The sequence below is a fragment of the Ostrinia nubilalis genome, chromosome 21, assembly GCF_963855985.1.
Source record: "Ostrinia nubilalis chromosome 21, ilOstNubi1.1, whole genome shotgun sequence".
NCBI lineage: Eukaryota > Metazoa > Arthropoda > Insecta > Lepidoptera > Crambidae > Ostrinia > Ostrinia nubilalis.
In genome coordinates, this window is record NC_087108.1 from 9,473,511 (window position 1) to 9,491,644 (window position 18,134).

The window sequence follows — 18,134 nt, forward strand, 5'->3', positions numbered from 1 at the left end:
ATCCTACTTAGTTTGCTAGTTCTGCGAACGAAATAAAAAAAAATATGGAAGGAAGTATTCCTGCCTTTTTGTTTCATATTTTCAGGGCAAGTCTGGCATTGTTATAATTCGTTGAACATTAGTTATAAAGCTAAATTCCAAATCGCGATCAATCACATCGGTTCTGTTACAAATCGATAAAGCAAGATAAAATAAATTGACTGCAAAATTGTGAAATATTTTGTTATTTTACCTGGCTCATGATAGAAATATCTTTCATATTCATGACCATTTTTTCGAAGCTCTTGCTTGATGTTTGTAGCATAGCCTTATGGTCTTAGAAATGTTGACAAAATTAAAATGATCTATAAGAAAAAAAACGAAACACATGACACTGGAACAGATATATTTCTTGTGATATTTGTTAGCCAATTTTTAGGAGACCTCGATATTGAAATAATTGCAATGTAAGTTTTATTTATTACACGAGATACTGATGTGAAACTAGATAGAACTAAATATCCACTTGTTATGTACCAACAAATTACTTAGTCATTTTTAATTTTAATGATTAGATCTGTAATAAATTACAGTATTCTGTTACATTTCCGACTTTTATTTGATTTTAGATTTAATACGGGAAATAAAAGACAATATTTTTTGACATGTTTAATGATTCATTAATTAATGGAAGCTAAATTTTGGAATTGCACTATACACACACTAAGCTGTACAACATGTTTATCATTTGTTCAATATTAAATAATTTCAAATAAATCGACGAACTATACAACTAGACTACGAAATGTACAATATCCCCTAACTTCCTTTTATTCAATACTTATTGCGTGACACCCATAACCCTTTTCTATTGCTATAAAAACAACTCTTGTATATCTATCTAGGAAACAATGAATAGCATACTAAAACAATAATATGTAATTCGTATAAATATAAATTACTTCTACAAAAATATCACTGCTACGGAACACTTTCTTGCTAGTTGCGCAAATGTCTAATGGTGACGGTTTTTCAAATTATTTCAAAACATGCGATAGCAAATATTGCGTTCTGATTGTAGCCGCTAAATTATTGTATGAAAGTATTAACTTTCATATTCATCCCATTATTTAGTATGCTATTCATTGCTTTCTTCTTACTGTTACATTCTCTTTCCAGTTTCCGTACGAACCATAAAATTATTCGTGCAATTATATAAAGGCACTTTTGCTGATAAATCTTTGGTAAATAAACATACAACATAACAATATACTTGTTTATCACAATATGCATGCAATTGGAAGTAAGGTGTAACTAAATACTGATACATTACCCTTTTTAAATAAATTAATAAGTACCGAAGTATTAACCAATTCACAACATTTAAAAACGTAAGTTAGACGCAAAATTAAAATAAAAGTTATAATAATATTAGCTGAAAATGTTACTTTTCATAATGAAATTAACTTTCCCATGTTAAGGGCTGACCACACGGGTCTGTGGCCGTGGGCAAAGACAACACTCGTGTGGGTGAGAAGCCACGCCCACTTCTCTATGGTTTGTGATATTTTATCTGTATTTGTCTCTGGTTTTACTCGATGCACCACACGAGTGTTTGATTGTCTTTTGTGGACCCGTGTAGCAAGCACTTTGTCGAAATTCGTAATCGAAATAAAATATACACCTACAGGAAGGTCGATACTCTTTTAAATTACTTTGAACTTCGCCTCAGTCTATTTGTATGAAGTATATCGTAACATGGGGACCTAAGTAAAGCGAATACTTCAAAGTTTTAATAGGATACTGAAATGATGTTAGCTGATTTTTTTATTAGTGGAGATTTAGGGAACACTAGGTCATGCCTTGGACTTTGATGAGTTTTTTTTTTATTATTGCACAATTAATGTTTTCATTTATATTATTATCTGGTCAAAACACGGGACGTGAATAATTCATAATATAAAAAACGGTAAAAGTAAGCGACTAAAAGCTTAAGCAGTCTGATAAGCGCGTCACTGTCAAGCGTTTGACGCCAAGATTGACGCGTGATTGTCATTTTATGACTCCATTTCCTTTGGTTTGAATTCACGTCAATTTCTTCGGTGTGTTTAGAATACAAGTCTCAAGGCATGTTCCGTCTACGAGCGAGGCGCGGCGAGTTACCGAGCGAGCTGGATGATGAGCGCTGCACACATCTCGAAGAACTCCATAGTGTGGTGACCTGGAAATGAAATAAGAAGTTAGTCACCCCATTAAAACTTGTAATAATTAACCAACCATGTTGTAGATGAACTTCAACTCACTAAAACGAACACATTTTTTGCAATCTGCTAAAAGGTAAGTAGGTATTTTGTCTTTATGAGTATGATCACCCAGAAATCAATGATTCAATGAATCTTTCTTCTTTTAATGTATAGGCAGGGCTAGTATGCCGAATAATCGATAATAAGTATCGATTCGATTAATTGAAAGTTCAAATGGCATTCAAAATAATAACTAATCGTTTATTAATCGATATAATCCATAGTATTGATTGATTTGATGACCGAAAGTTTAGATTAGGTGGTGGTGTTTAGGTCCTAAACAAAATAGATTTTTTTTATCCTGTATCTCTTGGCCTGTATCTCACCTGATGGTAAGTGATGATTAAGTAAAACTCAGAGACTCAGACCCATGTACCGATTTTATAGATACTGAAAGGTACCTGAGTTTCTTCCGTCGCATCTTCTCAGCAGCAGCCTACATGATTTGACTCTTAACTAAGAATATATTATTTGGGGGAGGGGCCATAATCGATTACTCCCAACCCGACCTTGCGGCGTGGTGGGCGAGGCGGGCTCGTCGTCGCTGTCCTCGCGCTCGCTACAGCGACTTGAGTCCAGCAGGTAGCACTTGTAGTCCACCTGGTCGCTAGCCTGCTATAGTCTACAGACTGACCTTGCGGCGTGGTGGGCGTGGCGGGCGGCGGCGGCGCCATGGGCGAGGCGGGCTCGTCGTCGCTGTCCTCGCGCTCGCTACAGCGACTTGAGTCCAGCAGGTAGCACTTGTAGTCCACCTGGTCGCTAGCCTGCTATAGTCTACAGACTGACCTTGCGGCGTGGTGGGCGTGGCGGGCGGCGGCGGCGCCATGGGCGAGGCGGGCTCGTCGTCGCTGTCCTCGCGCTCGCTACAGCGACTTGAGTCCAGCAGGTAGCACTTGTAGTCCACCTGGTCGCTAGCCTGCTATAGTCTACAGACTGACCTTGCGGCGTGGTGGGCGTGGCGGGCGGCGGCGGCGCCATGGGCGAGGCGGGCTCGTCGTCGCTGTCCTCGCGCTCGCTACAGCGACTTGAGTCCAGCAGGTAGCACTTGTAGTCCACCTGGTCGCTAGCCTGCTATAGTCTACAGACTGACCTTGCGGCGTGGTGGGCGTGGCGGGCGGCGGCGGCGCCATGGGCGAGGCGGGCTCGTCGTCGCTGTCCTCGCGCTCGCTACAGCGACTTGAGTCCAGCAGGTAGCACTTGTAGTCCACCTGGTCGCTAGCCTGCTATAGTCTACAGACTGACCTTGCGGCGTGGTGGGCGTGGCGGGCGGCGGCGGCGCCATGGGCGAGGCGGGCTCGTCGTCGCTGTCCTCGCGCTCGCTACAGCGACTTGAGTCCAGCAGGTAGCACTTGTAGTCCACCTGGTCGCTAGCCTGCTATAGTCTACAGACTGACCTTGCGGCGTGGTGGGCGTGGCGGGCGGCGGCGGCGCCATGGGCGAGGCGGGCTCGTCGTCGCTGTCCTCGCGCTCGCTACAGCGACTTGAGTCCAGCAGGTAGCACTTGTAGTCCACCTGGTCGCTAGCCTGCTATAGTCTACAGACTGACCTTGCGGCGTGGTGGGCGTGGCGGGCGGCGGCGGCGCCATGGGCGAGGCGGGCTCGTCGTCGCTGTCCTCGCGCTCGCCGGACAGCGACTTGAAGTCCAGCAGGTAGGACTTGTAGTCCACCTGGTACAGCTGAAGCGACATCTTCACGAACTTGTCCGTCATTTTGTTTAGTGTCCGCACCCTGTGGAATGTTTTAATAATAAATAGTTGATCAGCACATCGAAAATAGCATCACCGTGATGCACACATTATCTATGGTGGCGTATCTAGAGTTCTTTTTTTGCAACGGGGGGGATTAGTATCATAGCTCTTGAATTAGTACCTACTATCAACTACCGTCTTCGAATTGGTAACCCAATATCTTAATTTAAGTACATTCTTACCTTACCTGAACACATGCATAAAAATCGCTGAACTGGCCAATAAATTACGTCACAAGTCACGTGACCTCACCAAGTCCATAAAATATTTTAGTGCTCACCTCACGTGGTAGGGGTTGATGACCTTCCACTCGTAGTCGAGCGCCTTCATGGCGCGGAACACCTCCAGCATGATGTCGTTGGGCTTGCTTTGAGAGCGGATGCCCAGGTGCCACTTCGCTCTGTAACGATGATGAAGACTCGTGTAAAGTTAAACAACAGATTTTGCCACCAGGGCGGCGCCACTTTAGCGACTACGGGGAAGCAAAAGGAAGCATTTTTTTACGGTTACGGGGACTGTAGGTAGCCTACTATCCCAAATAATGACACCAAATGAGCAAAGAAAACAACATTGGGTCTTTTGATAGGAGCTCAAAACACCGTGCAAGTGTTTTGTGTGATTTTAGACTTGATTGTTTGAAAAATTATAAATATCATATTTGCTACTGTTGTTGTGACGATGCATTACCGCAGCCATGTGCGTTACTCTGAATGAAGAGACCTTAGCATGAGTAGAATAGAGAATATCTCTTAGCTTCCTATAGAACATTGGTTCCCAAACTTTATTTGAGACGCTCCCCCTTTCGACCATACAAAAAATTCCGCACCCCCCTCTTCCAGTCAAGATTATTTATTGGTCATATCGAGCAGTCTGGAATGCATTCTCTCAGCGGTCGCAGGTTTTTTATACTTAAGTACACAGATGGCCCGCGCTCCCCTTTAAAGGTCTTTGCGCCTCCCCTGGGGGGCGCGCCCCACACTGGGAACCAACGCTATAGAATGTTTGACTTATCTGCCGTCTTTTTCGCAACTGTCCTAAATGAAAGTTCAAAGTTTAAATCTAGATTCAAAGATGAATTCTCAATCTCAATGAGATGTCACTGACCTCTTAACAGGTGTTCCCTTCTTGTCCGCCTGGGGAAGCGCGGCGGGCGCGGGCTTGTCCCGCAGGGGAGCAACGCGCTCAGGGAAAAATATTATTAAGGATCAAAATTCGATAGTTCCTCAGCTTCCTATACACTGTTCGTCGACTCATCTTCCGTGTTTTTCGCAACTGCCCCTAAAGGAACCTTAATGATATAGATTTAAAGACGTATTTGGACTGACCTCTTGACGGGCGTTCCCTTCTTGTCCGCCTGGGGAAGCGCGGCGGGCGCGGGCTTGTCACGGAGCGGTGCGATACGTTCGGGGTAGATAATAATTGGGGACTAGGTAGTATCATAATAAATCCTCTGTTTCCGATACAATGTTTGACTCGTGAACCTTAGTGCTCTAGATTTAAAGACGAATTCCCAATATTAATGAATCATCACTGACCTCTTGACGGGCGTTCCCTTCTTGTCCGCCTGGGGAAGCGCGGCGGGCGCGGGCTTGTCACGGAGCGGTGCGATACGTTCGGGGTAGATAATAATTAGGGACTAGGTAGTATCATAATAAATCCTCTGTTTCCGATACAATGTTTGACTCGTGAACCTTAGTGCTCTAGATTTAAAGACGAATTCCCAATATTACTGGATCATCACTGACCTCTTAACAGGTGTTCCCTTCTTGTCCGCCTGGGGAAGCGCGGCGGGCGCGGGCTTGTCCCGCAGCGGTGCGATACGTTCGGGGTAGATAATAATTAGGGACTAGGTAGTATCATAATAAATCCTCTGTTTCCGATACAATGTTTGACTCGTGAACCTTAGTGCTCTAGATTTAAAGACGAATTCCCAATATTAATGAATCATCACTGACCTCTTAACAGGTGTTCCCTTCTTGTCCGCCTGGGGAAGCGCGGCGGGCGCGGGCTTGTCCCGCAGCGGTGCGATACGTTCGGGGTAGATAATAATTAGGGACTAGGTAGTATCATAATAAATCCTCTGTTTCCGATACAATGTTTGACTCGTGAACCTTAGTGCTCTAGATTTAAAGACGAATTCCCAATATTACTGGATCATCACTGACCTCTTAACAGGTGTTCCCTTCTTGTCCGCCTGGGGAAGCGCGGCGGGCGCGGGCTTGTCCCGCAGCGGTGCGATACGTTCGGGGTAGATAATAATTAGGGACTAGGTAGTATCATAATAAATCCTCTGTTTCCGATACAATGTTTGACTCGTGAACCTTAGTGCTCTAGATTTAAAGACGAATTCCCAATATTAATGAATCATCACTGACCTCTTAACAGGTGTTCCCTTCTTGTCCGCCTGGGGAAGCGCGGCGGGCGCGGGCTTGTCCCGCAGCGGAGCGATACGTTCGGGGTAGATAATAATTGGGGACTAGGTAGTATCATAATAAATCCTCTGTTTCCGATACAATGTTTGACTCGTGAACCTTAGTGCTCTAGATTTAAAGACGAATTCCCAATATTAATGAATCATCACTGACCTCTTGACGGGCGTTCCCTTCTTGTCCGCCTGGGGAAGCGCGGCGGGCGCGGGCTTGTCCCGCAGCGGAGCGATACGTTCGGGGTAGATAATAATTAGGGACTAGGTAGTATCATAATAAATCCTCTGTTTCCGATACAATGTTTGACTCGTGAACCTTAGTGCTCTAGATTTAAAGACGAATTCCCAATATTACTGGATCATCACTGACCTCTTAACAGGTGTTCCCTTCTTGTCCGCCTGGGGAAGCGCGGCGGGCGCGGGCTTGTCCCGCAGCGGAGCGATACGTTCGGGGTAGATAATAATTAGGGACTAGGTAGTATCATAATAAATCCTCTGTTTCCGATACAATGTTTGACTCGTGAACCTTAGTGCTCTAGATTTAAAGACGAATTCCCAATATTACTGGATCATCACTGACCTCTTAACAGGTGTTCCCTTCTTGTCCGCCTGGGGAAGCGCGGCGGGCGCGGGCTTGTCCCGCAGCGGTGCGATACGTTCGGGGTAGATAATAATTAGGGACTAGGTAGTATCATAATAAATCCTCTGTTTCCGATACAATGTTTGACTCGTGAACCTTAGTGCTCTAGATTTAAAGACGAATTCCCAATATTAATGAATCATCACTGACCTCTTAACAGGTGTTCCCTTCTTGTCCGCCTGGGGAAGCGCGGCGGGCGCGGGCTTGTCCCGCAGCGGTGCGATACGTTCGGGGTAGATAATAATTAGGGACTAGGTAGTATCATAATAAATCCTCTGTTTCCGATACAATGTTTGACTCGTGAACCTTAGTGCTCTAGATTTAAAGACGAATTCCCAATATTAATGAATCATCACTGACCTCTTAACAGGTGTTCCCTTCTTGTCCGCCTGGGGAAGCGCGGCGGGCGCGGGCTTGTCCCGCAGCGGTGCGATACGTTCGGGGTAGATAATAATTGGGGACTAGGTAGTATCATAATAAATCCTCTGTTTCCGATACAATGTTTGACTCGTGAACCTTAGTGCTCTAGATTTAAAGACGAATTCCCAATATTAATGAATCATCACTGACCTCTTAACAGGTGTTCCCTTCTTGTCCGCCTGGGGAAGCGCGGCGGGCGCGGGCTTGTCCCGCAGCGGCGCAATACGCTCGGGGTGCGGCCGGGAACTCTCGCTCGTGGCCGGCGGGGAATTATCTGTAAACAATCACACAAGAACTAAGACACAGATAGTTTTTTTTTAATTTTCATCAGTCAGAAGACTATGAACAGATTTGTGTAAACAGTTTGCACCACTGGCGAGTTACAGGACCTTATTCTACGGTCCTACAGTGGCTGTTTACGTAACATTGGCGAAATCGTGGTTGCCAAATAAAAGAAGAATAATATTTCAATGGTAAAGGTAATAAAACGACCGTAGCAAACTTTGTAGGGTAGTCGAATATCGAAACTGTTAGTTAGGCCATTGTGGTCTTAATATCAATAAATCATTCGGACAAGTGAAATGTTAATGTGTTTGGAAGTGTGCTACATAGTTTTTTAAAGTCCATTTCAGATTTTATACCCCTTATTACAAAAAGTTAGACTCAGTTTGAACCCTGGTTTAAATTGACATTTAGTATGGAAATGTCATTTTAAACCAGAGTTCGTCCTGGGTTAAACTTTTTTGTAATGAGGCCCTATAAGTTTAGAACATTAAGATATTAAGGTTTACTCACTAGCTACATAAAAGTCCTTGATTTCAGCCTTAGCGGCTTCGTCAGCAATACGTTTATTGTCTATAATTAGGTGGTAAGCGATAGCCAGTTGGTCGTGCGGGTCTCCGCTCAACAAAGCATTATGTACTTCGTGCTCTTTAACTCCAAACTTCTCGCACACTTCTGCTATAGCTTCCGTGTCAATTACACTGCTGTCCTGTAAGTAAACACACGAATTAGGAAAGTTGTCAGAAAACGTGACATTTGTGTTTTGTTGATTTGGGGGATGTTGGGCAATGAAATATGCACTTTAAATAGATAGACATAAGATGTGATTACATGTGGTGTGTGTGTTGTGAGCAGTGTAAAAAAGATAATCTGAGTACATACTAATACCTGTTCTACAGGGGATGGGAACAGATACCCCGGTAGATCCTTTTGGAACCAGTCATGTTTCTTCACGTCCTCAATACTGGCCCGTTTCATTGGGTCCACTTGAAGCATCATGCATAACAGACTCACAACACTCTTGTTTAAGTACTCAGGTATCGGGAATATGCCCGATTTGATCTTCCGGAAGAGAGTCGGAACATGTTCATCATCGAAAGGCAATGTACCACATAGCAAAGCGTAAAGAATGACGCCACAAGACCATACGTCTACTTCTGGACCTGCATACAACTTCCCTGAAATAACCTGTAATTAAAATTATTATTTTTAATATTTTTTGTGGCTCAGTGGCTGGTAAAAGTATCAAGAGATTTAGATTTTTTAATGTTTTACCTCAGGAGCTGCATAATTTGGAGACCCACACGAAGTCCGTAAAAATTCTCCGTCCATCATCATGTTAGACAGACCAAAGTCTGCAATCTTGACGTGCATATTATGGTCTAATAGGAGGTTCTCTGGCTTTAAGTCCCGGTGCACAATCATATGTCGGTGGCAGTAGTCGACTCCGGAGATGATCTGTTGGAAAAACCGCCGTGCCTCGTGTTCCTGCAGTTTTCCACGCTTTACGATGTAGTCAAAGAGCTCCCCGCCAGACACATATTCCATAATCATGAAGATGTCAGTTGGTGTGGATATCACCTGGAAAGGTTTAGGTAAATAGGCATTGTTTTTTCATACTTATCAATACAAATTATCAAATAGAATATTATGTCATTCATGTTCAAGCTAGGACCTGAGGTGGAATTGTATTAAGCAATCGTAATCATTTGACAGTTCATATTGTACAATAAAATCTCAGATGGAACACGATTCCACCTCAGATGAAATAATTTATGAATTGCAAATATGTACCAGAACAGAATCTGATAAAGATATTTGCTTTATCAAGAATCTTTAATGACTTGATCCAAATGAATGGTAATAACACAAAGTTATCTATTGTCCTGCATTGTAAACACATTAATGCTCAAGGTCAACACAATTAAAACCTGTCATTTACCTGGTACAGTTTTATAATATGTGGGTGCCTGAACAGCTTGAGGTTCTGTATCTCTCGTCTGATCTTTCCAACCACGTCTAGGGACTTTATTTTCTGTCTATTGAGGATCTTCACAGCCACTTTGTGCTTCGTCAGTTGGTGCTCGCCTATCTTTACCTTGCCGAAGGTGCCCACCCCAAGAGTGGCCCCCAGCGTGTAGTGCCCAATCTTCACGATGGGCTGGTTGCCACTCGCAGCCACGGGTTTCTCAGACATATTTACTAGGTTAACAATAACTTGAAAACAAGGCAATAACACCTAAACAAAACTACATCAAAACACCAAAAAAAATGGGCACTATCTTAGTTTCACTAATTATTTCATTATGTACAGTTCATGGTTACGTTGAAGAAGAGTAATTTAACCAAAAATACTAATTAAAAAAATCTAATTTTTTACGGAAAAACACGAGATGAAGAAAGTAAGAAACGTCAATTAAAGTTTTTTTTTTTACGACACTATTTGTCAAAATTAAGTTTGGTTTATTCACTTACGATGATTGTAATTGTGACTTGTAGGCCTTTATTTACTCATTTATATTTTTTGAAATGAAGCGAATTAATTTTAAATTAATTGCATCCTCCATCTTTTTATTTTACTTTCAAAAACATTTCAGTAAAAAATATTTTTGTCTATGTTTTTGACATAGATTGCCTATGGTTCCGCTTGCCCCGCCCTGCACTCCCCTCCCCTTACCCCGCCTGTCTTTTTGGAGCTGTCTGTTCGCGAAGTGCGAAAAATATTTTTTTGTGGATTTTTATGTGCTATTTACTTAAATATTGTGATTTTTTGTTTATTTACAATGGATAAATGTGGGATTTGTGATAAACCTGCAGTTGTAAGTATCTTAACGCTCCCTTTACGCTTTCTTTTGTGTAATCGTCGACTATTATTTTTTGTTTTCTTTAGATTGTTATAAAAATAACGCGTCTGAAAGAATTTCGTTTATGTACGACTAGTAAAATGGTTATTACTTGATATCATGACATTCCTTTAAGTGTATTGAATGGTTTACAACGTTTTAAATTGCAGTACATGATAAAAATGTGCATCCGAAACCTGCCCGCGTTTTTTTGTTTCTTGGCCGTCGGTATGTTTTTTTTTGTCTGGTTCTGCTAAGTGCCCTGTAAAAAACAAGTGACTTTGTTTTTTCTCGGTTGTGACCACTGTGTATCGTAAAGAGGGAACCTTGAAAAGTTTACACAAAACCAACTGATTGGGTCACAGTTGTACAAAAAGCATGATGGGTTTTATGTTGTTTCACAATGCACACTGAAGTTTGCATACTTGCACAAGTTTGAAAATTAGCTCATTTGTACGTAAATTCCTCCCTACCTCTAATATTCCGGCCCAAGACATTTATACTATCCAGTCAAAATTCTTATAAAATGTGATTGTGATTGTGTTTTATTAAAATTATTTGAGCTGACAATGTTATTATTATACTATTTCTTTTGTTTCCAATTTTTTTACTTTGATACCACTATTTATCTTTATTGAGTTGAGCAGTATGGGGTCAAAGAAAAGTTTGTTTACTTTAATTTTGTTTAACAAAACTAATTGATAAGTCAGATTAAAGAAACTGAAGAAAGTATGATTATGAAAGTATACTTTAGTTGAAACTAATGAGCATTCATAAATGAATGTTTTGGTTGTAATAAAATGTTTATTTTGTTTTAATTTCAGCAACTGTTTGAGACAGGCAACGATGGTGTGTACGCTTGCTTCAAATGCCAGCCGCTGGTGCCTGAAGTGACCATCGATGACAGCGCCACCGATCCACCCGATCCTTCCGAGTCACAGAACTCCAACACTGATGAGGTTTCTATTTTGTGAATTATTATTAACATTAAAAAAGTTATTATCGTGTCAATTCCTTGTCAATTCCTTGGAACTTATTATTGGTCTACTCCTCCCTACAAACTTATAAAAATCACTGTAGACTGCAGTATCAAAACTATATTGAATCTTCTTATTATTCCCTCTTTCTCTTAATCTCATACATAGCATTGCCTCATTTTTATTTCGCATTCCCAAAGCTAAAGGTTCCACACAAGTTTTTTCGGCGCCTTAAACGTGCGTCTTACGATCGCTGCTTAAAGGTACATTGATTGCGATAATATCGCGTAAACAGCGCGTATCGATCGCATGAAACGCGCGTTGACGACGTCTGAAAACGTGATGTGCATTGGCCTTTAGGAGTGGGGTCATTCCATCGTTTCGGGTGTTACGTTCGTACACACATATTCAACAATTTCATGTATTTTGAAATAGTATTTTAATAATGTTAGTGCCTTAATCTGTCCGTTTTTAGTTGTTTTATCTAAATAATAAAGTTTGTGCAGCTTAGAATGTAGGATAACGAAAATATGAGTCGAAAAGTGTGCGTTTCGGGCGTTACGAGATTTTGCCTCTATGTTCTGACTGTTGCTGCATTTACTCGAAATTTAGCGAATTTTCTTAAGGAATCATACCTAAAACTTACAGGACTTCTAAAGTATGAAATTTACAAACCATGTAATATACAATCACTGTTACATAAAACGTTTTACTATTTTTTTATAATTTTTTTCTTTGTTTCGGGTGTTACAATGGTTCTGTTTCGGGTGTTACGAGTACGAAAATTCAACGCTTTTTATCGATAAAATCGGTGTTTTATTAGTCTCTAGGTACTACAAAATAAGGAGTACAACTAATAAACACAAATAGAGCAAATTCTGGTTTGAAATTACGAAGCACCTTTTTTTAAAAAATATACAAAGTTCAAGTTTAATTTTTCCTCAAAATATAGCTTTTTCTATTGTTTTTGGCTTGAAATAGCATTACTTTAATTATTAATTACGATATTTATTGGAAATGTCGAACATCGAGACTTTTTAGCAATACCTTAATTTTAGTGTTAAGTCAACATTTCAAAAAAGTATTAAATAGATAAATATGACTCGTTTTCCGATGCCAGCGCTAGAGGGAGGTGGAAGGACCCTCACAGTAATACTTTTTGACTTCTCCAAGCAATATACACACATTATCGACATTAAATAAAAATGTGATACCCGAAACGTTTCGGGTGTTACAGTTTTTAATCAAGAAAAAAACACACTTAATTAGTATCATGCTCAGATATTAGTTAGTATTTGAAATCATTACTACCATGACCTTACTTTTACCAAATATTGTTATCCTAATCCATGTGTAAGGTACAATAATAAAGCAAATACCTGTTTTTTTGTTTCGGGTGTTACATCGCCGAAGTAACAAGAAAACACACTTAAAACTTGATGATTATCAATTTTTTTGGGACTATGACGCTATCTACCAATACTATGATAAATATCCTCAAATCATATAGTGGCAAAACGGTTCACAGATTGATAGTTTTTTTTAAATCGAATTACTAATAATTAGAGAGAAAATGATCATTCAGACAGTTGACTTAAGTATAGGCTTTGAAGATTAATAACTTAAAAATTACTTGTTTTTTTCAGATTTTTTTTGTTGCACATTATAATTTGGAATGTTTACTTTCAAAATTCATCAGATTTAATGCGAAAAGTACATATTTAGTTTTTCAGCCTCGGTAACATTTGTCATGGAATGACTCAGTGGGCAAACTTCAAAAAGAGAGAAAGAATGACAATGACAATAAAGACAATTTAAGACTTGATGCGCGCCTCAAAACGTGTCACATGACCTTTCCGTCCATTAGAACGTCAGTGTATAAGAAACTTGAATGTAGCATAATAATTTGCAGGAGAGCAATGATAAATCCCTTTACTGTGGCATCTGCCACAAGTCGTTCCAGAAGAGCATGCAGCTGCAGAACCATATGCGCAACCACCGTGCGGAGAGGCGGTTTGTTTGTACTTATTGCAATAAAGGTTAGTGCTAATATCCTATGAAATATCTAAAAGTATTTATCGCATGTTTATTCGCCAGAGAACCAAAGTTGTCGAAGTCTTAGGGCCTACGTTAAAACTTGTGCGGGTGCCCGCTCCCGTTCCAGCGGGGCTACACCAAAAACGTTACCCGAAGTTTCGACTTTCGAATGTTGCCATCCCTCTCACGCAAAGCGAGCTGCCAGCTCATGCGAAGGTGACAGAATCGACTCGAAACTACGTAAGTAGCGTTTCAGAGTATTAGCCCTGCAAACGTCCGCGTCAGTCCGAAATTCGTCGTACGCGTTCGCGCCACACTGCGCTGCTCATACTATTTTTCGATACAGACAGTGAAGGCGCCCTCGCGAATTCTAGCGGAGGCCCCTAAAGAAGAGACTGAATCTTAAGTTTTATGAGTTGTTATGTGTATTCCAAAACACTCGGCACGAGCTCTTTAGAATATAGCAAATTCGCGTTATTGATTAGACATTAGACGGACTGCGTTCAATATTTACCGCCTAAAACATGTCTTGTACGTAGGTTAGGTAGCAGAGCATAGTTAAACTGCAAAAAGAACCGAAAATGCTATATTATTACGTTTTTTGCGCAGCAGAAAACTCTCTTTTAACAGCGTAATAATGGTTCTCAAATTTATGCCTAGATTGCCTACGATAAAGTCGACAGACTTGTAATTTATTTATGTATTTTTCTGCAGCATTTTCTCAGTCCAACAACCTTAGGGCGCACCTGCGTATCCACACCAACGAGCGGCCTTTCAAATGCACCGAATGTGGGAAAGCATTTACTCAGGTATGATTCATTTTGTTATGTCCCCCTAGACAAAGTTACAGTTGAAACAGATAGTTTGAATGTCGAAATCACGTCGCTCCGACGTTTTTTTGTATGTAGTTTGCTTAGTGTAGCGAAATTAAAACTCAATGGGAGGGCTGAGTTCCACTGTTACAGTTGGAAAATGCAAATAAAGACAATTTTGTCTATGGCACATAAAGGTAGTCAGTCAGATTTTAGATGATGGGCCCATTGAGACAAGCTATAAATAACACCATAACCAACGACACACTGATAGTAAAAAATCCAATTTGATCTTTATCACAGAGCGCAGTTATTTTAATCGAAAAATTAAAAATGTCAAAATCTCATAAACTATGTACTAAGCGTATTATGTAGCCGTTATACAGATACTATTATGTCCCTGGAAGATCTTTAATTTTTTTTACACAGGTCACGAACCTGAACAACCATGTTCGACTGCACACCGGAGAGCGGCCATTTGTGTGCCCGGAACCCGGCTGCAACAAGGCTTATGCGCAGGTATGTGTAACCCTTAAGAAAAATCGCAATTTTCATTCTTTTGGACATTATCACAAGGTGTTAAAGTTCAAAATAATTTAACAGGTTGACCATTGATTGGTTGAAGTTATTGTACAGTTGAACTTGACAGCACATTTTACTTTACAAGTTTATTGCAAATTAGCCTAATTTTTAGATTGTTTTGCTTGATGTGCCTAAACAACTTTATAGTATTAAGAGATCTGGAATAAGGCTTGATTTGGAATATAAGAGTCACAGCATAGAGAAATAAATGTTTATACAGGATACTTAAAGAATGTAAACTAGGTATTTCGGTACAGACTAAGAATAGGTTAATCTGTAATTGTTTGGTATGTTTTATAACACTTACAATGTTATAATTGCGTATAAGCATGTTATGTACAGTTATGTAAAAAAAAAACAGTTTACAAAGTCACTCAGACCCTATTCCATTGACATAAGAATGTGGCTAAAATGCTACATATTTCTGTACTTGACTGTACGAGCATTAAGTTGATTGACTGACATTTAGGTCACACTATTATCTGACTGTGGGACTGGGGCTCGTAAAATCAATAGTAATAATCTTCACTAAGCATAATCGACTTTGAGTGTGATTGTATAAGTACTAATTTTACATGGCGTTGTAGTCCCATTGGCAGATTTGTTAAAAAACCGCGGGAAGTTAGTGTGCAGTGGTATACTCGCTGTAAAGAAAATTATGTTATGTAGTTTTAATTAATATAACAGCTCCAGTTATTTAAAAATTAAATCCGAGGGTTAAATGACGACTCGGTATTTTTACTGTAATGTGAGGTGTTTAATTGGCAACTTAATCCACAATTTGCAGTATTAGATTCACCCGTGTCTGAGTAAAAAAACACGAATGAAGAGTTGTTTGTTGGCTTGGTAAATGAGACCAAATGACAATAAATGTCAAATGGTGGTACAATTGTTGGCAGACCAATAAAATAAATAAATAAATTACACAATGGTGTCTTTTTAGCAATAAATGTCACAGTTTCTTGGATGGCTCAAACTTGGAGTGCAAGTGTGGTTGTTTTCCCCAGTCGATGAAGCACTTGATTTCGTGCCCTGCGTGCCCAAACAACTGCACGCAGGTAGATTTAATCCTTCAAGCTCCGCGAATCTAGACACAATAGATAAAATCAATTGTTATGACATTAATTAATGACGTCTGGGACTCAATCGGTTAATGAATGCTACTGACAACGCCACTCTTGTAACGGACTTTTGGGCTGACACTGTATAGGTTTGTTGTCGACACGACAAGAAGAAGCTTTTCATGCAAACGTGGTTCTTGCTAACGACGCCCGTTGCCGGCAGGTGACGAATCTGAACCAGCACCGAAAGCGGCATCTGAACGGGCGGCCCGTGGAGGCCACCTACGACTGCACCGTGTGCGGCGAGCAGTTCCAGCAGAGGAACCACATGTACACGCACAGGTAATAACGAGCTATTGGCGCCATTTTGTCAGCTTGTTTCTAACTTTTCAATAGCTTTGCACCTTATTCGAAAAATGATGAAGTTTATCAATAGATTTGCCCCTTATTCGAAGGACAAAAACGTTTAAAATCTATCGGGGAAATTCGGGCCGATTGATATGATCTCGATTTGAGTGGCGACCCGTTTGGGTTTGGGTGCAGCAGTGTCATATTCTATCGGAAATAATTAAATCCAATGTTATCATGACATGGGTTGTCATGTGAGCGAAAATGTTTCAAAACATTGAGACTACGGACAGAAATTGAGGCTTTTATGGGCAGCGGATGATCTGTAGGTAGCAATCTTGTTTTGAAAGAGATCGAGATTTCGCCCAAACTAAGCAGCATATGTGTTTCGAACCCTCATATTTTTTGTTTCCAGACGTGAAGCACACCCTGAAGTTCGAAGCCACGGCCAGCGCTGCGGGATCTGCGACGCCATCTTGCCGAGCGAGCGTCTGTTGAGGCTCCATGTGGCCCAACACACGGTCGCCGCGCCCGTGCACGACGCCGATCAGGACTCAAGTCAGTACCGCTAATAAAACTGAGTTGTAGGCTAGTTTCCTAAAACTGATTTTTAGTCTAGTACATTATCAAAAAATATTGGAACCGTATATTTTTATTTGTCAATCAAATAGGTAATTACGAAGTTATGATTCTTTGAAGTTCCGTGTGACGTCATAGAGTGCTACAATTTTAAGCACGCCTTGACGTCACGGGCCACTTCTTTTAAACTTTGGCGTGCTTTATCTCTTTCAATTTTCATTACGTTAAAAAAGTGAAAAATACGTGTTGAGTATTGTTTGATAAGTTAACCAACGGACTAATTCAAACTCTTGCTTTTTAAATTGTGTACTCGCCTCCATGACACATGCTTGCCTAGTGTGGAGTCCAACGTTATTATTCGATCAGCTGCAAAATGCGCGCCAAATCGTATGAGTCAACTGAAAATCGTTGGGTACTACCCGTACTCAATAGCATAGGAGTACTTATGAGAAATGTAATTGTTATTTTGGTAATAAATGATTTTATTATTATAATAATTATTATTATTATTCACTAAGGTAACGTCTCTATTGTGTATTTGCTCCACAGAAGCTTCAGAGGAGGAGGAGTCGGGCACGATGACGTGCGTGTTCTCGTCGTGCGGCGCCGTGATGCGGTCGGCGCGCGAGCACACCGAGCACCTGCTGCGCGCGCACCAGCTGCGCGTGCTCGCCGCGCCCGCCCGCCCGCCCGCCCGCCGCGGCCGCCCGCCCAAGCAGGCGCCGGTCAGTACACTACGGCAGGCGCTCGGCCGCGAGCACACCGAGCACCTGCTGCGCGCGCACCAGCTGCGCGTGCTCGCCGCGCCCGCCCGCCCGCCCGCCCGCCGCGGCCGCCCGCCCAAGCAGGCGCCGGTCAGTACACTACGGCAGGCGCTCGGCCGCGAGCACACCGAGCACCTGCTGCGCGCGCACCAGCTGCGCGTGCTCGCCGCGCCCGCCCGCCCGCCCGCCCGCCGCGGCCGCCCGCCCAAGCAGGCGCCGGTCAGTACACTACGGCAGGCGCTCGGCCGCGAGCACACCGAGCACCTGCTGCGCGCGCACCAGCTGCGCGTGCTCGCCGCGCCCGCCCGCCCGCCCGCCCGCCGCGGCCGCCCGC

The 18,134-nt window shown here is 41.8% G+C and overlaps 2 protein-coding genes across 2 annotated transcripts; one reads left to right on the forward strand and one right to left on the reverse strand.

The window, feature by feature from the left end:
* Positions 1-314: 314 nt before the first annotated feature.
* LOC135082349 (5'-AMP-activated protein kinase catalytic subunit alpha-2) lies at positions 315-10,221 on the reverse strand. Its single transcript, XM_063977136.1, has 8 exons — positions 9,740-10,221; positions 9,073-9,378; positions 8,686-8,985; positions 8,311-8,506; positions 7,666-7,789; positions 4,311-4,430; positions 3,829-4,010; positions 315-2,200 (listed from the first exon to the last, which is right to left on the reverse strand). Exons 1-8 carry the CDS (start codon positions 9,992-9,994, stop codon positions 2,139-2,141), a joined length of 1,545 nt encoding a protein of 514 aa, XP_063833206.1. The 5' UTR covers positions 9,995-10,221; the 3' UTR covers positions 315-2,138.
* Positions 10,222-10,580: 359 nt separating this feature from the next.
* LOC135082471 (gastrula zinc finger protein XlCGF7.1-like) lies at positions 10,581-17,029 on the forward strand. Its single transcript, XM_063977267.1, has 7 exons — positions 10,581-10,616; positions 11,465-11,599; positions 13,530-13,656; positions 14,369-14,463; positions 14,896-14,985; positions 16,333-16,451; positions 16,873-17,029. The coding sequence occupies exons 1-7, from the start codon at positions 10,581-10,583 to the stop codon at positions 17,027-17,029; spliced, it is 759 nt and encodes a 252-aa protein (XP_063833337.1).
* The last annotated feature ends 1,105 nt before the right edge of the window (positions 17,030-18,134 follow it).